General features: G+C 43.0%; 1 protein-coding gene across 1 annotated transcript in view; it reads right to left on the bottom strand.

Annotated features, from left to right (window-relative positions):
* The window catches only part of LOC142243933 (uncharacterized), a 140,920-nt gene that overhangs the window by 5,051 nt on the left and 117,581 nt on the right, over positions 1–18,288 (bottom strand). The window contains exons 2-5 of the mRNA XM_075316125.1: positions 15,450–15,607; positions 12,233–14,104; positions 11,343–11,465; positions 5,712–5,822 (exon numbers count right to left, since the gene is read on the bottom strand). Of these exons, the coding sequence (XP_075172240.1) occupies positions 5,712–5,822; positions 11,343–11,465; positions 12,233–14,104; positions 15,450–15,600 (2,257 nt within the window). The 5' untranslated portion in view covers positions 15,601–15,607. The remainder of the gene's footprint in view (positions 1–5,711; positions 5,823–11,342; positions 11,466–12,232; positions 14,105–15,449; positions 15,608–18,288) is intronic.

Below are 18,288 nucleotides of genomic sequence, written 5' to 3'. Positions count from 1 at the left end.
CAAAATGGATGTGTACTGCTTTTCAAGCATAGTCTATGGGAATTTGGGTTTCTAGACCGCACTATGCAGTTCAAAATGCTGCCTTTTTGTGGCAGAAATTTGGGCAAAAACTCAGCTTTGCAGTGCAAAACCCAAATGGCAAAAACAATTGACATGTCCATTGTTTTTGCCATTTTGGTTTTGCACTGCAAAGCTGAGTTTTTGCCGAACGTTCTGCCACAAAAAGGCAGCATTTTGAACTGCATAGTGCGGTCTAGAAACCCAAATTCCCATAGACTATGCTTGAAAAGCAGAACATCCCTTTTGGCATTAAACTCTGGAGTTGAAAAAAGCAGGTAAAAAGCAAAGTGCGGTCACACCCTTAGGCTATGTGCCCATGGGACAATGTACCTGCAGATTTTGATGCGGAAAACCTGAGGTTTTATCTGGATTTTCTAGATAAATCTGCAGGTTCTTGCAAGTACAGACACTCCCCATGTCAATTATTCATGCAGAAATATCTGCAGAATTCCCACTCCTCCACGAGATACAGGGCGGAATTCCCGCACTTGTCCCACAGGTTTACCGCAACAACTCTGCACATATACTGCAGCAATGGATAGCTGCAGATTCCAGGGAGCAGCTGCGGTAAACCTGCGCCAAAATCCGCGGGTACGTTGTCCTGTGGGCACATAGCCTAAAGCTAGGGTCACACGTAGCGATGCAGGAGTCATCATGACTGGCGACCTACCTAATCAGGATTGCTGCTGCGTCGTTACATGGTCGCTGGTGAGCTGTCAAACAGGCAGATCTCACCAGCGATCAGCCCCCAGCGACGCGTGGAAGAGATACTGCGCTTTGTAACTAAGGTAAATATCAGGTAACCAAGCAAAATGCTTCGCTGGTTACCTGATCTTTACCTTTGTTACCAGCGCACACCACTTTAGCATTTGCTCCCTGCACTCCTAGCCAGAGTACACATCGAGTTAATAAGCAAACCTTTGCTTATTTCCCAGATGTGTACTCTGGCTACACATGCAGGGAGTCGGCACTGGCTTGGTTACCGATGTTTACAGCTTACCGCAGGCTGCCAGACGCCATCTCCCTGCTTGCTTCAGTTCGTCGCTCTCACACACAGCGATGTGTGCTTCACAGCGGGAGAGCAACGTCCAAAAAAAAAAAAAAAAAAAAAAATATGAAGCAGGACAATCCGCGACCTCCCAGCAGGGGCCAGGTCGATGCTGGATATCACACAGCGACGGGACATCGCTGCTACGTCACAGAAAATGGTGACTTAGCAGCGACGTCGTTGTCGCTGTGTGTGACACCACCTTAAGACACGCAAACAGCATCTGTTTGAAAGCAGTCGGGGTGGGGGCTTGTCTGACTGCAACCAGACAGGGAAAATAGTGCATATGCATGAAGGATAATGAGCAACCATGAAAGTGGTATTATATAATGGGAGGTTGATCCCGGGAACTAGTCTGATTGCTGTATGTGAAAAATGGAAAAAAAAAATAATTACACAGTATGTGTTAAAAAAATTAGATTGATATTATATAAATCAGTGAGATGATAGATCTGCCTCTGGGTTTTTCTCTGATCAATGTGATGTTAAGAGAGTTGAGGGTGAGAAGACTTATTTACTATCAAGGGAAATCAGTGAGATGTTAGAGCTGGGCAAAGTGCCAGAATTGCAACATCTAAATGGATGCACCATTTATGAGGCAGCTGCTATATTTAGAATGGGAAAGCCAAATATCCATGGTCCTTCTCACCCTGATACGAGCCCCCAATTGTACACTTTACCTTGGCTGGTTCTCAAAAATAGAGGGGGAACCCCCCACTTTTTCCTCCTCCACTGTCACATAAGGTGTAGGGTACCCCCTATTTCATAAGCAAAGTAAAGCCGACAGCCAGGGTCTGGCATTCTAAGGGTGGGGAGCGAAAGTGATATTAGCCACTCGTCAGAGCCGGATATCAGTTCCCAGCTGGTGCTTTAGCAAAATAGGTGGTGAGGGGGGGTAATTTTTTTTTTTGTTTAACATTACTGCAATAGAGCAGTTTGACTGCAGCTCAGACACTTACCCCCCATTTGCTGCCCTCTAACCTTTACTAGGACTATTTTCCAAGATTTATAGTATGAGTCTACATTGACTTATATGGGGTTTGGGTCCAGGTAGGTACCTGGACAGAACTTTGGACTAAAGTCTGGCTGAATCAGCACACCCACAGGTCCACTCATTCCTACTGTGTGAATCATCTTTGTTCACTGGCTAGAAAGGTAGGCATCTGTTGAATATAGTTTTAATCAACTAGCACCAATGCAATTAACAAATCCCCTACTGAGCCAATGTATTTGATTAGGAAAATCAGAATGGAGATTTTTCTGCTTTACAAGGCTTTAAGTGCCTAGGATAACATCCAATAATCTCCAGAAAGGTGCAAAAATACAGGCTGCTAGAAGTGGCATGTGTAGAATCTGTTATGCCATCTATAGACAGGATCCTTTCTTCTATAGACATGACGGGCGAGTGTAATATCACCACCTTCTACACCTGGAGAATGCATTTCAGATAAATGTATTAGGGAATTGTGTGGCATCTTTGAATATATCGGTGTCACAGGGTACTGCAATCCTTACTCCGGGTGCAGGGCCTAACCCCCCTGGTTTTAGGTTCCTAAGAAACCGGTGTCCCTACCATCAGCACAAATCCCAATCACACCTCACATGACCTGTCAGACACCAGTGGGTTGGATAAGCGGAATAAGGCCACCGACCTAGCGGTCAGGTAGACTGGTGGGAGGGGAGGGAGAAAGTAGGAGAGTAGTGAGAACCCTCAAGGAGTGTGGAGCTGGAGTAGTAGCTCCCAGGGAGCTAAACAGAGGTTGGGTTGCAGACTGTGGTCCGGGACCAGAGGAGCCAGGGACCAGTGGCAGCAACATTGGAAGGGTGCGACGGACAGCCGGAGGACTGTCTGCATCAGAAACCCAAAAGAACTGACCGGTACAGTGCACGATGGGGTACAACACCCTAGGTCAGGAGCAGGTTCAAGTGTCCTGATTAAAAAAAAAAAAAAAAAAAAAAACTCGCTCTCCCAGGTTAATTATGAACTTCCCTAGGAGCTCAGAGATTGAAGGTGACAGCACACTGTGGGGGATAGGGCTTTCCTATAACACTGCTCACTAAAATCCCAAGTGCCAGCCATCAAGAGCACAGCTACACTACAAATATATAATAAAAAAATAATAGTTAGCGGGGCCCCCAACAGCGTCATCGCAAGGGGTCACAACACAGAACTAACTTGTGCATGGAGGCGGCTCTGGATTATCCAGTGACACTGATGGGAGCGGACACCTGGACGGGCTCCCCTGTAGAGAGTGTGGCGTGTGGCGTGTGGCGTGTGGCGTGTGGCGTGTGGCGTGTGGCGTGTGGCGTGTGGCGTGTGGCGTGTGGCGTGTGGCGTGTGGCGTGTGGCGTGTGGCGTGTGGCGTGTGGCGTGTGGCGTGTGGCGTGTGGCGTGTGGCGTGTGGCGTGTGGCGTGTGGCGTGTGGCGTGTGGCGTGTGGCGTGTGGCGTGTGGCGTGTGGCGTGTGGCGTGTGGCGTGTGGCGTGTGGCGTGTGGCGTGTGGCGTGTGGCGTGTGGCGTGTGGCGTGTGGCGTGTGGCGTGTGGCGTGTGGCGTGTGGCGTGTGGCGTGTGGCGTGTGGCGTGTGGCGTGTGCTTTATAATCCTCATCCTGCACCACAACTACCAACAGTGAGTACCCTGGGTCCCCTGCACCCTGCCCTCCCAAACATCTCACCAAAAAACCTCAGAGGCCAGGGCCTTCCCTACCTGCGGAGGGACTGACACCTTGCTGACTCCCACCATCTGCTCCGATACTCCTTCCAGCAGCGGCAGTACTCCCATTACAGTGACCCGCAGGTGGAGTCACGAACTTCTCCCCTGTAAATAATCCGTCTTTCAAGGATCGGAGTGAGTGCCGAGCCCGGGTCCGCACCCCTCGAGCCATGACCATCCCAGAACTGAGCACCCCGGTCTGTGCCAGGGTGGCACAATTGCCTTCTGAAAAATTCCCAGAGGTGTCAATTTATAACAAAACAAATCCATAACAGGTATATATGTTTATGCAAGTTTATTAGCCTTCATTTGTTGGTTGTGCTTTGTGCTATTTACATATGTGCTTTAAATTTTGTGCCACTTTTTTCAATACATTTTGAATATTCAATACATTTTTTTGCTGTGCATGTCAGATACTTTGCTTCATTTTCCATTTCTGTGCGCAATAAACCACAAGGTTACAAAACAATCAGTGGACTCGTAGGTAGGACTCCCTTATTGGAGTAAAAATGTTTCAATGCAAAACTCACTCACACAGATTAAGAAATAAATACATTTAATACACATAATAAGCAGTTGTGCTACTTCTTGGTGCCACTTTTTCTTGAGCTGCGACCTAAAAAAAAAAAAATAAAAAAATAAATATATATATTAATTTAAAAAGGCTTAGTGCACTTTACCCTTTATTTTATGCTCACTGGATTTGAAGGGAGTTGTGTCTCTAAAAGCACCAGAGTAATTATAGCAACAATTGTAGCGGCAGGAAATGCAGCACATACAGTATAAGGCTATGTGCCCACGTTGCGTTGTGTTCCTGCAGAAATTTCTGCAGCAATTTGAACAGCACATGTGCACTTCAAATCGCTGCGAAACACTGCGTAATGAATGCTGTGAAAAAGCCGATTTAATGCGCTCTGGATGCAGCCCCCACCATAGACAGAGTGGGACCTGCATCTAAAGCGCACGGAATAAGTGACATGTTGCTTTTTAGAACGCAGCGATTTGGCAGCATGCAAATTGCTACGTTCTAAAACGCAACGTGCGCATGGATTATGCACATTCATAGATGCTGGGGACACATGCAGTTACGCTGCAGTACAATACGCAGCATAACCGCATGCAATACGCACAGAGCCCAGCCGTCTTAGAAATGTACAAAGGTGAGTTTACATGAAAAAGTGTGAGCAAAGTATTTAACATAGCTTTCCAAGAATGGACGTCAGTTGGGGCCCGTCTGCTCTGCCCTTGCTCACATTGACACATGCTGAGGTTTTATTAGAGACAGGTTAGGACTGTCCTGATGGTTACACCTAGTAGTGGGGTGACTTAGTTTTTGTTTTTTTAATTAAATTAGTGTTAAGTATCCCATGTTATTTATATGTACTATACTGTTTACCTGCTGTAGGGTATATGCTCATCTTGTTTCCCCCCCCCCCCCCTTGTGTCCCTTGTCTGACATGGCCAGAGTTTGAATGTGCTTTTACGCATTGAATGTTTACCAGCTCTTAGCTGACTCATCATTTTGGTTAAGCTCATAAGAGCAATTTTTTTCCTGCAAAAAACATTCTGCTGAGAATCTTACAAATATGTCTGTTCTGTGTGATGGCTGTGTCTGACCGTACAGGAAAATGGCCTGTTCATACCAGCCCCCATGGCAGGTGAGGATACAAGAGAACATACACATTGCACATCACGGATCATAACCATTTGTGAGGTAAAGCATTTTCCAGTTTTATTTTTTCCCCTCCCTCTTTAAGCAAAATTACAGAAATTAAATAAAGATCTATTGAGTAAAATGGACTTTGTAAACTAATGCTAAGCAAATACTTTAAAAGGGGTTGTCCCACAAACAGAGTGGTCAGCAGCTTTATGCAATTTAAAGTTGTATACCTCTGTACAAAAAGGATCTGGGTATCTCCCACGCTTCTATTTCTTCTGTATCAGTTCGATTTTGTTTTCTTTTAAAAGACTTGAGCGTTCCTTTCTTTTTTGGAGGCTTGTCTAAAGATAAAAATAAACTCGTTTAAAGATAACATGCATCCTACACATTTTTTTGTTTAGAAACAGTTCAGTGGCTGATACCTTTTAATGGCTAACTGAAAAGGCTAATATATGAAGCAAACTGTCGAGACTACACAGGTCTCAACTTTTTTTTTTCTCTCTACTGGCTAACTGTACAAAGATATATTCTTTCACTCCATTGCTTCTCACATTTCCAGATGCAAAATGAGGAGGATCCCTCTACATTGACGTCACCAGATATTTATAGACAGCTATTAATCTCCTCTTAAACCTTGTTTTTAGCAAGCTGAACATTCCCAGATTCTTTAACTGTTTTTCGAAGGACAGTTTGCTCACCATCCTGGTAGCTCTTCTCTGAGCTTGTTCCAGTATTTCAAAGTCTTAAAATTTAGTGCCCAGAACTGGACAGTATTCCAGATGAGGTCTGACCAAAGGAGCAGAGGGGGATAATTACTTAATGTGATCTAGACTATGCTTTTCTTAATCTCTCAGAACAGTATGCATTTTTTGCTGCTGCACACTGTTGACTTAAGTTTGATTAGTATACCCAAGTCTTTCACATGTGTTATTGCTTAGTTCTATTCCTCCCATTTTGTAAATGTTTATATATCTTGCCCAGATGAAGAATTTTGCATTTCTCCCTGTTAACTATTCTATAAGTCACTGAATATTGTTCTAGCTTATCTAGAGCCTTATGAACACTTTATAGTTCATTATCCATTCTAGATTTCCATAGCCTGCAAATTTGATTAGTTTACCTATAGTTCCCTTATCTAGATAAAAAAAAAAAAAAATGTTGAATACTAGTGCCAAGACACCCTTTTACCCCACTTGAAAACACTTCCAAGTGGATGATCAAACTATTACCACCGAGTACAAACACTGAACCAGTTATGAATCCAAACCGTAGTCTTGTCAATCCCATACTAGGTCATTATAGTATGAGAGGACTTCAAAAGCATATGATAAAGTCAAGATATAGTATATCTACCACATTTCCCTGACCTACCCAGTCATTCATTCCATCAGAAGGAAATAGATTAGTCTGGCATGACTTGTTTGCTGCTGCAAACCCTTGCTGTCTCTGGTTAATGTATTCTTATCCAAGTACTTACATGCTGTTTAATAATTTGTTCAAAGATCTTTCCTGATATAGAAATAAGGCTCACTGGCCTGTAATTTCCTGACTCCCATCTTAAAAAAAAAAAAAAATAAAAAAAAAATGTACATGACATTTGCCTTTCTCCAATCTCCTGTTCCAGAAAAATGCAATGATTCTGACTAGTTGTTCTGCAATTTCCTCTTCCATCTCCATTCTACCCTAGGATGTAATTAATCTGGACGAAGAGATTTAAAATTCATAGGAAAAAAAAAAAAAAAATTAAGCCTTCCTTATTTTTGACCACTTCACCCATTTCATCCTGTAAAAGTCCTATAGCAAGTTTTATTTTGTTTTAGACATATCTCCAAAAATCTTTATTGGTTTTGGTCTCCCTTGCAAGTCTCACTTAATTACTGGCTTTAGCTCTAATGCTGTCTGCTGGAAAATCATTTTTTATCTTTAGATATGCCTCCTCTATTTGATATACACTTACAAAAAAAAAGTGTAAAGAGACATGTGTAAGTTCTGTGTTCATCCATCCTGGTCTCTTTAAAGGCTTTCATTTCTTCCTTTTAGATTACCAATTGTGCAGTGAGAATTAAGCAAAATCTCCCATCCTTCAACATTTCTTTTAAAACATCCAGCCATTTGACCTTTCCTACCCTCCAAGTCCATTAAAATCTGCCTTTCTGAAGTCCAACCTTAAGTCAGTCCTCACAAGTCTTCCTCTTGAATTTTGGACAAGGATAGCTAGATTGCTGCCTCCTAGATTACCGACTACCTTTACCTCAACCATTTCCTTGCTGTTGGTAAGGATTAGGTCCAACAGATCCTCTTGTTCCCCCTACCTTTTTAAAAAAAAAAAAAAAAAAAAAACAGCAAGAGAAGATAAGAATTTTCTGGGTCTACTACTTTTTCTTGAGAGATTCCCAACAAATCTGGATAATTAAAATACCATCATCACCATGTGATTTTTTTTGGGAGACCAAAGACATTGGAGGGAGGAAAAAAAAAAAAAAAAAAAATAAAAAAAAAAATTTCATCCATATCTTCAGTATGTCCAGGTGACCTATGCTAAACACCTACATTATTGTTCTCTTCTTCTCTCCTTGTATTCTTACTCAGTTTCTATAGAGCTGCCATTCTCTGAAGTTTACATTTCTGTGGAGATGCATGTGTGACACCCCTGAACTATCAGGTCGTCACAGGGTATTTCACAAACTGCCCTCCCGTGCAATATCCAGCTCCTTGGTTATGGGTCCCCAACTATATGGTGTTGTCTACATCAGCTTATCAAATCCTAGGTACACACTGCACCACACCCAAACACACCAGAGGATGGCTTGAGTGGAATAGAGTCGCCCACCTGGTGGGGGGGGCGGGTTTGTAGAGTAGAGGGTAGAGGGGAGGTCAGGAATAGAAAGTTTGAGTTTGGAAGAGGAGAGTAGGTCAGGAGCAGGGCTCCTAGGAAACTATCTAGGTGGCAGACTGGTCTGGGCCTAGAGGAGCTGGACCCCTGGTTGCAGGGGATTGTGGCAAGGGGCACAGATCTGTCGAGGAGGACAGCCGGCAGCCTTGCATCACCACCGGGCTGGGACCAGGGCACGATGGAGTACATTGACCCTAGGTCAGGGAGTAGCTTCAGGCAACCTGACAATTTACCCGACAAGAACGGAGCCTTCAAGATCCGGTCACCACCCGCAAAAAAAAAAACAAAAAAAAAAAAAACGAGGTACTAGCACAATGAAGGGGATAGTACTTTCCACTGAAAATGGTCCAGAAAATCCCAAGCGTGAACCCTGAGAGCAAGCTCCCACACTTAGCCGTAGTGGGGAGCGTGACCCAGCAAGTTCCATACTACCAGGACCAACAGAGAAGTACACTTAGTGCCAGGAGGCAGGTCACAGATCACCAGGCAGCACCATTGGGGACGGGACCCGAACTAGCTCCCTTCAGCAGCAGCAGAATCCAGAACTTTGGTTTATTCAGTCTGTGTCAGCTTAATGGACTGAGTGAGTACACAAGTGACCCCCTTCACACCCAACGGCACTCTCCTACACCATCACTGACCCCCGGGGTATCCCCCTACTCATTGAGGGTCGCAACACCTGGCTGCCCCATTCCATCATCCCCAGGTACTCCCAACTGCAGCGGTAGTAGTCATTACCACAGGTGGAGTCATGAACTTTACAATCCCCTGTAAATACCCCCTTCAATTGAGTGGCCACGCAACAACAACAACCCCCTCCCCCCCCGAGCCACTGCGGATCTGGACATCTCGGCTGCTGGCACGGGGGCGACGCATATGCTTTCCTAACATGCAATCCAACACCTCCTCCCCTCCAAAGCCTGCTTCTTATAAAAGTTGTAGCTTTCAAGGTTTATATTTCAATTGTGTATCATCTCATCCAGTTTCAGAGATGTCCATGACATCATATTCCTTCCTGTTTTAGCAGCTCCAATTCTCGTTTTTGTCCCATGCTCTTACATTTGTATAAATCACATTTTAGTTTGCAGTCAGTTTCCCTTGCTCCTATTTCCATTAAAATTTATTTTTGTTCTTTATTTCCACTTTTAATTGCAGAGTTCAAAAGAACTCATTAGCTGCATACTTTTTCCTTGCCATACATTTCCCATTCCATATTGCTCTAGTTTAAAGCACTCTGATGAGGGAGCAAGGAGTCTACCAAATGTGTTTGATGGTTGAAGGTCTGCAGCCCTTGGCTCAGGGAACTGTGTGTGGAGGCGCGGGACAGGAGGGAAAGAGTCAGCGCAGTAGAGACGACCAGGAAATAATCACAATCATCATCCCTTATTGTTCAAAGACACAGCTAGGATCACGGGACCATGTCACGCCGTCTCATCACCACCGGACTAATCTGGCCCGGTAACGAGTACCCCCAGCCCTGGGCATGTCCTATGCAGGGCCAGCATCACCACGCAGGCAAGTGGCCCACTTGTGGGTGGCAGGAGCAGGTAGTCAATAGCTTTCCTGCGGGCCCCGGGCAGATTTCCAGGACTGTGCTCTGGCTGGATGCCTCACTTTTCTGTCTGCCGGCGCTTTAAACCAACCGAGCACATGCCCGCAGGTCGGAGTTAATCTGTAGGCGGAGCTAGCATGCAATGTGCTCCTGTCCCACAAAGAGGAGATTCTGCCAGCCAGCCGTGTCCTACAGTGCTGCTGCCTGCATATGCCCCAGAAACAGGATGTGTTGGCCTATGGGCCCAGAGCATCCCCAGGGCCACAGTTTATGCCCACCCAGTAATGTGTATCCCACAGGCCCTCAGTAATTTGTATATGCCACAGCCCACCAGTAACATGTATGCCCCTCAGGGCTTTATTTGCACCCAGCGCCTCCTGTGATGTATATACAGCAGTGTTAGTGTGAATTGTACAGCCCTGTCCGTTAGTGTAACGGCCATCATGCAGCACAGCCACATGCCTGGGAGGAGCGGGATGGAGACAAGCTGGGGGAGGCGAGTGAGTTTACTGCTGGCTTCCCCATTTTAGTAGTCTCTAATGTGTGTGTGCAGTATGTGTGCATGTATGTCAGTGTATATAAAAACACTACACTGTCCATTTGTATTTGTGAATTTGTCTTTAAATATCTATGTGTACGTATCTGTATGTGCTTGTGCATGAGGGCCACTGAATCTTTTGCCCAAAAAAAAAAAAAAAAACCTGAAGCTGGCTCAAGGTTCATGTGTTAGCAATGCAGTGTAAAGTGGGAGTGAAGGGGGGAGGGTTAAAGGTGACACCACAAAGAAAAAAAAAAATTTCTCAAGTGCAACTGACTACATTTCACTGCACACATTTTTATACAGTGTCCGCCACGCTGACCTGACCCCATTGGACTTCTGTAAGGTCACATCAAACAGGTGTATGCGACTCCTCCACCAATATTGCAGGACCTACGACGATGTATCATAGGTGCTTGTGCAAACGTGTTACCTACCATATTGCACAATGTGCACCAAGATACAGTATGTTGTCCAGATGTGCAATGCAGCTGACAGTGACCACTGAGCATCAAAGTTAAATGAGCGACATATGTAACCAGCATTCAATGCTTGGGGGGGGGGGGGGGGGGGGTCATAGGTTTCATATAGCATTTCTGTATGCAAGGTGTTGAGTCGTATTGAATTGATGATGCCAAACAACTTTGTAATTCACTTTTTTTCCCTCTATCTCGTTCAGTTTGAGATAAAAATGCTAACTCCATTGTTTTCCACCAGGTGGCGCTATAGGTGGTTTCATTGCGTAGCGCATGGATACTTTACTGTACCTAGACACCACCTCTATGCCTATAGCTGCCGCCGTTCTCAAGTTAACAGCCGTGGACAGGATATGGGTGGACACACTGTAGAACTCAGGCTGTCAAGTTATGCTTTATTACCTTGCTCTTTGACTTGGGTTGGATCTTGCAGATAATATGTAGGTTGGGGGAATTTGGGCTTAGCACCTCTTCCAACCCAGTACTCTTCAACAGTTGCCCCAGAGGTTTTCTTTTGATGTTTTCCTGATGGAAGCAAAAGATATTGAACCACACAATTTCTACAATAAAGAAATTGTAGATTTTCTATCATTTCTTTGTGCAATTGACTGTCAACCATTCATGAGCACCAATTACCACGCAGATTGCTTAAGGGGAAAAAAATAAATCAATAAAAAAAATAAAGAAACAGATGTGCGAGTAAAAGCCAAATGCTTGCTTTACACAACCATTAAGTAAATTGGAGTCTTTTGGAACATTAAATACACCAACTCAACCACAACAGTCAGACATCCTGACAACTTGTGTACCAAACATGCATAGAACCGTATGGCAATACAGGACCTCTTCAGTTTACCCACAGAAGGTCCAGGCTTTACGCCATAATCTAGATAATCACTACATTTAAAACCATGTGAACGCAGCTAGACGTTGCGCTGCACATAGGTCCAAAGCAAAGGCACTACATTCATAAGAAGTCATGAAAATGTGGTGTTTAAAGTATACAACTAAATTTAACAGTACTACATGCACAGCAAGTTAATCACAATAAACCAGACAGATCACATGAACACAAATGTAGGGGATTTCTTTTAAGAATTAGTCTCATTTACATTCATGCATTTGCATCTTTGAGTCATCTTGTAGACCTTTTGGAAAATTTTCAGTTTGTGTAAGGAAAGAAAATGATGAAACCTTTGTATACGAGTATCGATTTTTCCAACTGTCAGTCTCTGCAAAAATGAGCTGTGAAAGGGGAAGACCAAATGCAGACTCTTCATTATTACACTTACCACCCATTGGCTTTTGCAGAGACGACTTCTGTTCAGGCACCTCTTTGTAAACTTTTTCTGGTTTTTCATAGGCAATATAATCACTCTGTTTGGGTTGGTGAATGTGCCCCAAGACTTCACTTGATCCTTTTTTCTTCACCCTTAGTTTCTCTCTGACAGGAAATCCCACAAGCTGCGCTGGAAATACACCTTTTGGAGGCTTCCATAGAATTCTTTTTTGAGCAATCTGCTTAAAGTAGTTACCTTTACCAAGCTGCATCTGATCATGTGGTAGGCCTTCTTGAAAGTAGTATTCTTCATTGTCACTCTGATCATCAATATTATCCAGTTTCTCTTCTTCCAAAACCCAATATTCTTCAGAATCTTCGGGTTCGGACAATGATTGACTCTTCCGCGGTTTCTTCTTTATGGAATATAGCTTTCTTTTGCTTAAGCCCCTTACAGGTACACCAATTTTGCGATTTCTACTTGAAACCTCTCTAACCTTTAATCCAGAAGAGTTATAACTCTTGTCATATTGACTGCTGGCATGTTTTGGAGGCACGTCATCCTCTTTTAAAGAGCCACTGCTTTGGATTTTCTCTCTTTCAGTGCTCTCTGCATGTTTTCGGAAAGCATACAAACCTTTCCTAAGCATGTAATCTGGGACAAAATAGGAAACTGAGGCATTATCCATGGATGAACCTTCATCCCTGGAAGAAAGCTCCTCAGAGGTTATACTTAATATGCTTGGTCGCTTTTGTTTTCTCTGAGACATATACATGTCATAATCATAGTTTGTTTCTAGATCATCAAAACAAGCCAGCCATGTTTGTGATGGAATTAAATTCTGTGCAGACTCTTCTGCCCACAAACCGCCATTTGTTGCATTCACCTCACCATTACATACAGACTGGTTTGTAATTAAGTTTTCGGAACCCATTTTTGGACCAATAAGTAGTTCATTATTGTCTGTTTCTTCAGATGCCTCATTTCCCTCAGAGTTTTCTTGGTCATCAGTGTGTTGGACATTATAAACAGGATGGACCACTTCAATCTGTTCTACTAAAACAGACTGAGGATCATACTCTTGAGATGTCTTTCCTTTTATATTTGATTTGGCTTGTTTGCCAGACTCCCTGGACTGTGGAAGGAAGGTCTGAGATTCTAAATCTTGCACACCATCTATGCCTAAGAGTTTAGTAGATGCAGACTGTTTACTCTCGTCTTTTTTTGAGAAGGACACACTTTGTACTGCGATCTCTTCTCCTTCTGCATGAGGGCCATACAGTACACCCTCACAAAATAGATCACGCTGAACTACATTTTCGGGTATGTCTTTAACAACAGCCACATCATATAAAGGAATGGTTTCTTTATAAGACTTCCACATCTGTATGGCTGCAGGAGAACCACTTCCATACTCTATTCTTACCTCCTCTTTCTCATACGCATAACTTCCTGGAGGCATGTTGCTGTACTGTGATGGATTACAAGAATTTTTGTGATAGTCCCTTTCAGACATTACAGGAGCTGGCAACATTGTCATTTCAACATTCTCCAAGTTGTTTTCATTTTCTGTGCTTACACCAGAGGACAGGGATACCAGATTTCCTGCATCACTGTCCTTACTGTCTGTAGCATGGTGCTTTTTGGTTACATATTCTGGCTGTCTTGGATCAGTTTGAGTTTCTTTAGTTTCAGTTCTTCTTCCTGGACTACTGTAATGCCTAAATCGTGTGGCATGGTAAAACATAGGGGAGGGAGGGTTGGCATTAAAATGAGGTCTTCTACTCATTCTCATGTTCATTTGATGCTGGGGAACATAATATCCAGGGTACTCATGAAGTGCCACAGAGTAGTATGGAAAATAAGGATTCCCTCCTCTGAAGCCTGTGAAATAAAGAAAAAAAAAAATAAGATAGTAGAACCAAGTATGGTGATATTGTCACACTTAAAGGGATGGTCTGACGTTTAAAGTAATTTTCATTACAAATCTTTATCTAGTGACAATATCTAAACTATTTAACATCCTTTAAATAAAGTTAGCATACTGATCCCCAGCTACACTATTTAACCGTGTTCCTCCCCCCACCCCTTTCTTTTTGGAGGACACTGTTTGAAAATCCCTGTGCATACTAAGGAGGAGTCACCACTGCAGCCTCTGCCCCCTCCCTGCCAGATATTCTGACACTGTTAAGATTGTTACAGCTGATTTTAACCGGCAACATAGCGTGCAGTCATTGTGTACATCGCACTAGAATTAGCCCAACCCCTGAAGAGCATTACTAATGGCAATCTCAGGGAAGGGGCAGAGGCTACAGCAGTGAAAGTAGCTCCTGCCCCCTAATGATGCTTTGTGTAGCCCATCATGCATTGGGATTTTCAAATCATAACCAAAAAGAAATTGGGAAAAAAAAAAAAAAAAATAGAAAACCAGTTAGTGTAGTTAGGGAATTTTTAATTATATTAGCCAGTCTAAACTATTCCACTAAGGAAAAGCACTTGACAACATGGCATTTACTCAAATAAAATTACAGTAGTTTTATTAGTGCATAATTATAATGATACAAGGTCCCTTATATAACAAGAATACACAGAGAAGACCTGACCCATAACAAAACCATATAAGCATATGGAAGTGAGGCAAACCAAGTATTCAGCATAAGTGGTGCACAATCCCTATATTAAATACCTGGCGTAATTTTCCTCCATATACCCATATGGTTTAATATTCAGTCAATAGTTTATCCTGGAATATTGGTAGCAGGAGTGTGGATAGACTCGCCCTATAATTTGTATGTGCTTTAATAGGAACCTTTTTGCTGTTATATGGCAAGGTTTATGTTATTGTGTCTAATACATTAGGTTGCAAAGGGGACCTTTGTGAATATTGTGGTGTTCAATATATGCATATTTTTAATTATGCACTAGTAAAATTATAATTTTATTTATTGAGCGAGTGCCATATGTTGTCAAGCGCTTTTTCTTCATGTATGTTGTAATTGCTTAACACTTGTGCACCCTTATATTTATTGAGATTACTGTGGCTGGGCAGCCTTCTTCTGCATGTATAATCTAAACTATTTTAGTAAATCTTAATTTAGGAGGAAAATAAATTTGAACTTTAAATCACATGTATGGCATTACATCTATTACATAACTTCATCCCTAGATGTTACAAGTGTGCATCATATGCAGAGAGATCAAGTCTATTCATTCCCAGCAAATAGCTTACTTGGTCCAGGAACACAATATGGATTGTACAGTTGACTCAAATACCAAGGATTTGGGAAAGGTAGTTGTGCTGTTGGCTGTGCATAAAAGAAGGGTCTCTGTTGGGATGCAGAATACTGCCCATTTTCCGAAGGAGGTGCTGCAGTGTTCATTTTCAAACTATAAAAGAACAGATGTAGCCATACCACATGAAAATAAAATACAGTTAGGTAACACATTGTCATTGTCACAAAAATAAATAAATAATCACCTCCTAAAAACCCAATCCTCTGTCAACTAAGACTTTGTATGCAGATGTGGGAGCTCCATATCACCCCTAGCATGGCCAAGGGCTAAGTGCATAGTTCCACACTGTCATTTTGATCATCTGCTCTGAACCTCTGTAGTGAGATTACTGTGGCACCCTACAGTTATGTAGCCACAGTAGTATCTGGTTGGTGCAGTAAGGTTTCCACATTGGAAGAACTCACATAAAACACTTTCCATCCCAGGCCTGAAGGGGGAGCTCCAGTTAACTGATGTCAGGCGTACTGGTTGATGTCGGTTACTAGAACGCGCAACCATAGAAATCTACCATAGAAAACAAGTAACCTAGCAGGCCTGCGAGGCCCCAGGTATGCGTTCTAGGGTTAAAGTCTCCTAGAAATTCAAATGCTGGGGCTGAGAGGCAGTTGAAACTGGTCAGGTCCAATGCAGGACTGACAGAGGAAGCAACCTGAAAACTGTGCTGTGATGGGTCAGTACCAGGGGAAAAAGCCTAGCGGTCTGAGGGATCCTGAGTGGGGTCGGAGGCAAGTCGACACAGAAGGGGTGAAGGGACCCGAAGAAGCAACCCAGACACCAGAGTCCGAGTCTGCATGGGTTTAGTCAGTCCCAGCAGAAAAGTCCGGAAGGCGAGGGGGACTTCAGTCTCCCAGCACAGAAACACTTGTAACACGGCCATCAACAGAGCCAGGGACCGCAGCAGAGTTAGTGGTACCCAGCAGAACGGTTCATTACGTCTGCTATACAAGTGAGACACAGGAGAGTTCAGAGCCAGGTTTAAAAACAGCCCAGGACTTAAACATACAGTGAGTGCACACCGAGTATGCCAGGAGTCTTGCAGTGTCACTGGGGAGGTATACAGCTATTGGTTAAGTTCAGTGAGAGCTCACTTGATAACTGCAAGTAAAAGATATGACAAACTGGTCAGTATGTAAGTTAAGGGGTTTCTTCTCCCCACCACCCCCCCCCCAAAAAAAAAAAAAAAACAACAACAAAAAAAAAACACACCAAGTGCATTTTAATCACTAGATCTTGGATTAATTTCCACAACTGGATATGTTAAGGAAAGATAATATTCCTGTTTTGAGAATCTTTTAACCCCATAACGAACGCGGGCCGTAAAATTACGTCCTTGCGGTCATAATGTTACTGCCAGCGGTCTTCCGGCAGCATCATGCTGTGATCGGCACACATCTCAGCTGATTTTCACAGCTGAGATGTGTGCCTGCTAGGCACGAGCAGAATCGCTGCTTGTGCCGTTTAACCCCTTATATGTCACTGTCAATATGTGACAGCGCCATTATAAGCGCGATGGCGGTAAACATTTCCTTACCGCCCGATACCGGAAGTCACGTGACGCGATCACGTGACTCCCGATAGTTGTCATGGTAGCACAGGGTCATGTGATGACTCCTGTACTACACCTGACTTTCTTTCACTTTTACAGCCTTGTATCTGTGATCAGCAGATACTGCAGAGCGATCGGAATGCTAATCGCAATAGCCCCCTAGGGGGACTAGTAAAATATAAAAAAAAAAAAAAAGTTTTCAAAAATTAAAAACAAAAAACCTTAAAGTTCAAATCACCCCCCATTCGCCCCATTGAAAATTAAAGGGTTAAAAAAATAAAAAACACATTTGGTATCTCCGCGTTCAGAAACGCCCGATCAAAATATAAAATCAATTGATCTGATCAGTATACGGCGTAGCGGCTAAAAAATTCCAAACGCAAAAACGATGTTTTTTGTCGCCACAACTTTTGCGCAAAATGCAATAAGGCGATCAAAACGTAGCATCTGCGCAAAAATAGTACCGTTAAAAAAGTCAGCTCGAGACGCAAAAAATAAGCCGTCATTGAGCCATAGATCCCGAAAAATGAAAACGCTACGGGTCACGGAATATGGCGTAAAACATGCGCCACTTTTTTCGGACAAACTTCCGATTTTTTTAACCCCTTATATAAAAGTAAACCTATACATGTTTGGTGTCTACGACCTCGCACTGACCTGAGGTATCACACCCACACATCAGTTTTACCATATAGTGAACACAGTGACTAAAATCTCAAAAACCATAGTGCTATCGCACTTTTTTTGCAATTTTTCAGCATTTGGAATTTTGCCGTTTTCTAGTACACTATATGGTAAAACTGATGGTTTCATTTAAAAGTACAGCTCGTTCCGCAAAAAATGAGCCCTCACATGACCATATTGACTGAAATAAAAAAGTTACGTCTCAGAAAAAGAATGGCAAAAAAAAATGGAAAGCGAAAAATCGTCCGGTCGTGAAGGGGTTAAAGTGTGCCCCTGCTATGTACTGTGTAATGGCCGTGTCTGGAGGATGTAAAAGAATATAAAGACATTACAGCATGAGATCATATGCAAGGTACATTTTTTAAAAAAAAAAAAAAAAGAGAATGTCTTACCTCACAAAAGTATCTGCTTCGATCCCTTGCTGTAATGTCTTAACTGCAGTATTGAGGGAGCTACCTACATAAGCCTATTACCTTTAAACCCCTTTCACACAAAAGCAGACCAACACCATTTGTGGATTAATATGGCAAATTATACCATTACA

This window comes from Anomaloglossus baeobatrachus, chromosome 6 (assembly GCF_048569485.1).
Source record: "Anomaloglossus baeobatrachus isolate aAnoBae1 chromosome 6, aAnoBae1.hap1, whole genome shotgun sequence".
Lineage (NCBI taxonomy): Eukaryota > Metazoa > Chordata > Amphibia > Anura > Aromobatidae > Anomaloglossus > Anomaloglossus baeobatrachus.
The sequence above is the reverse complement of the archived record's forward strand: the minus strand, read 5'-3'. Positions and strand labels throughout refer to the sequence as shown.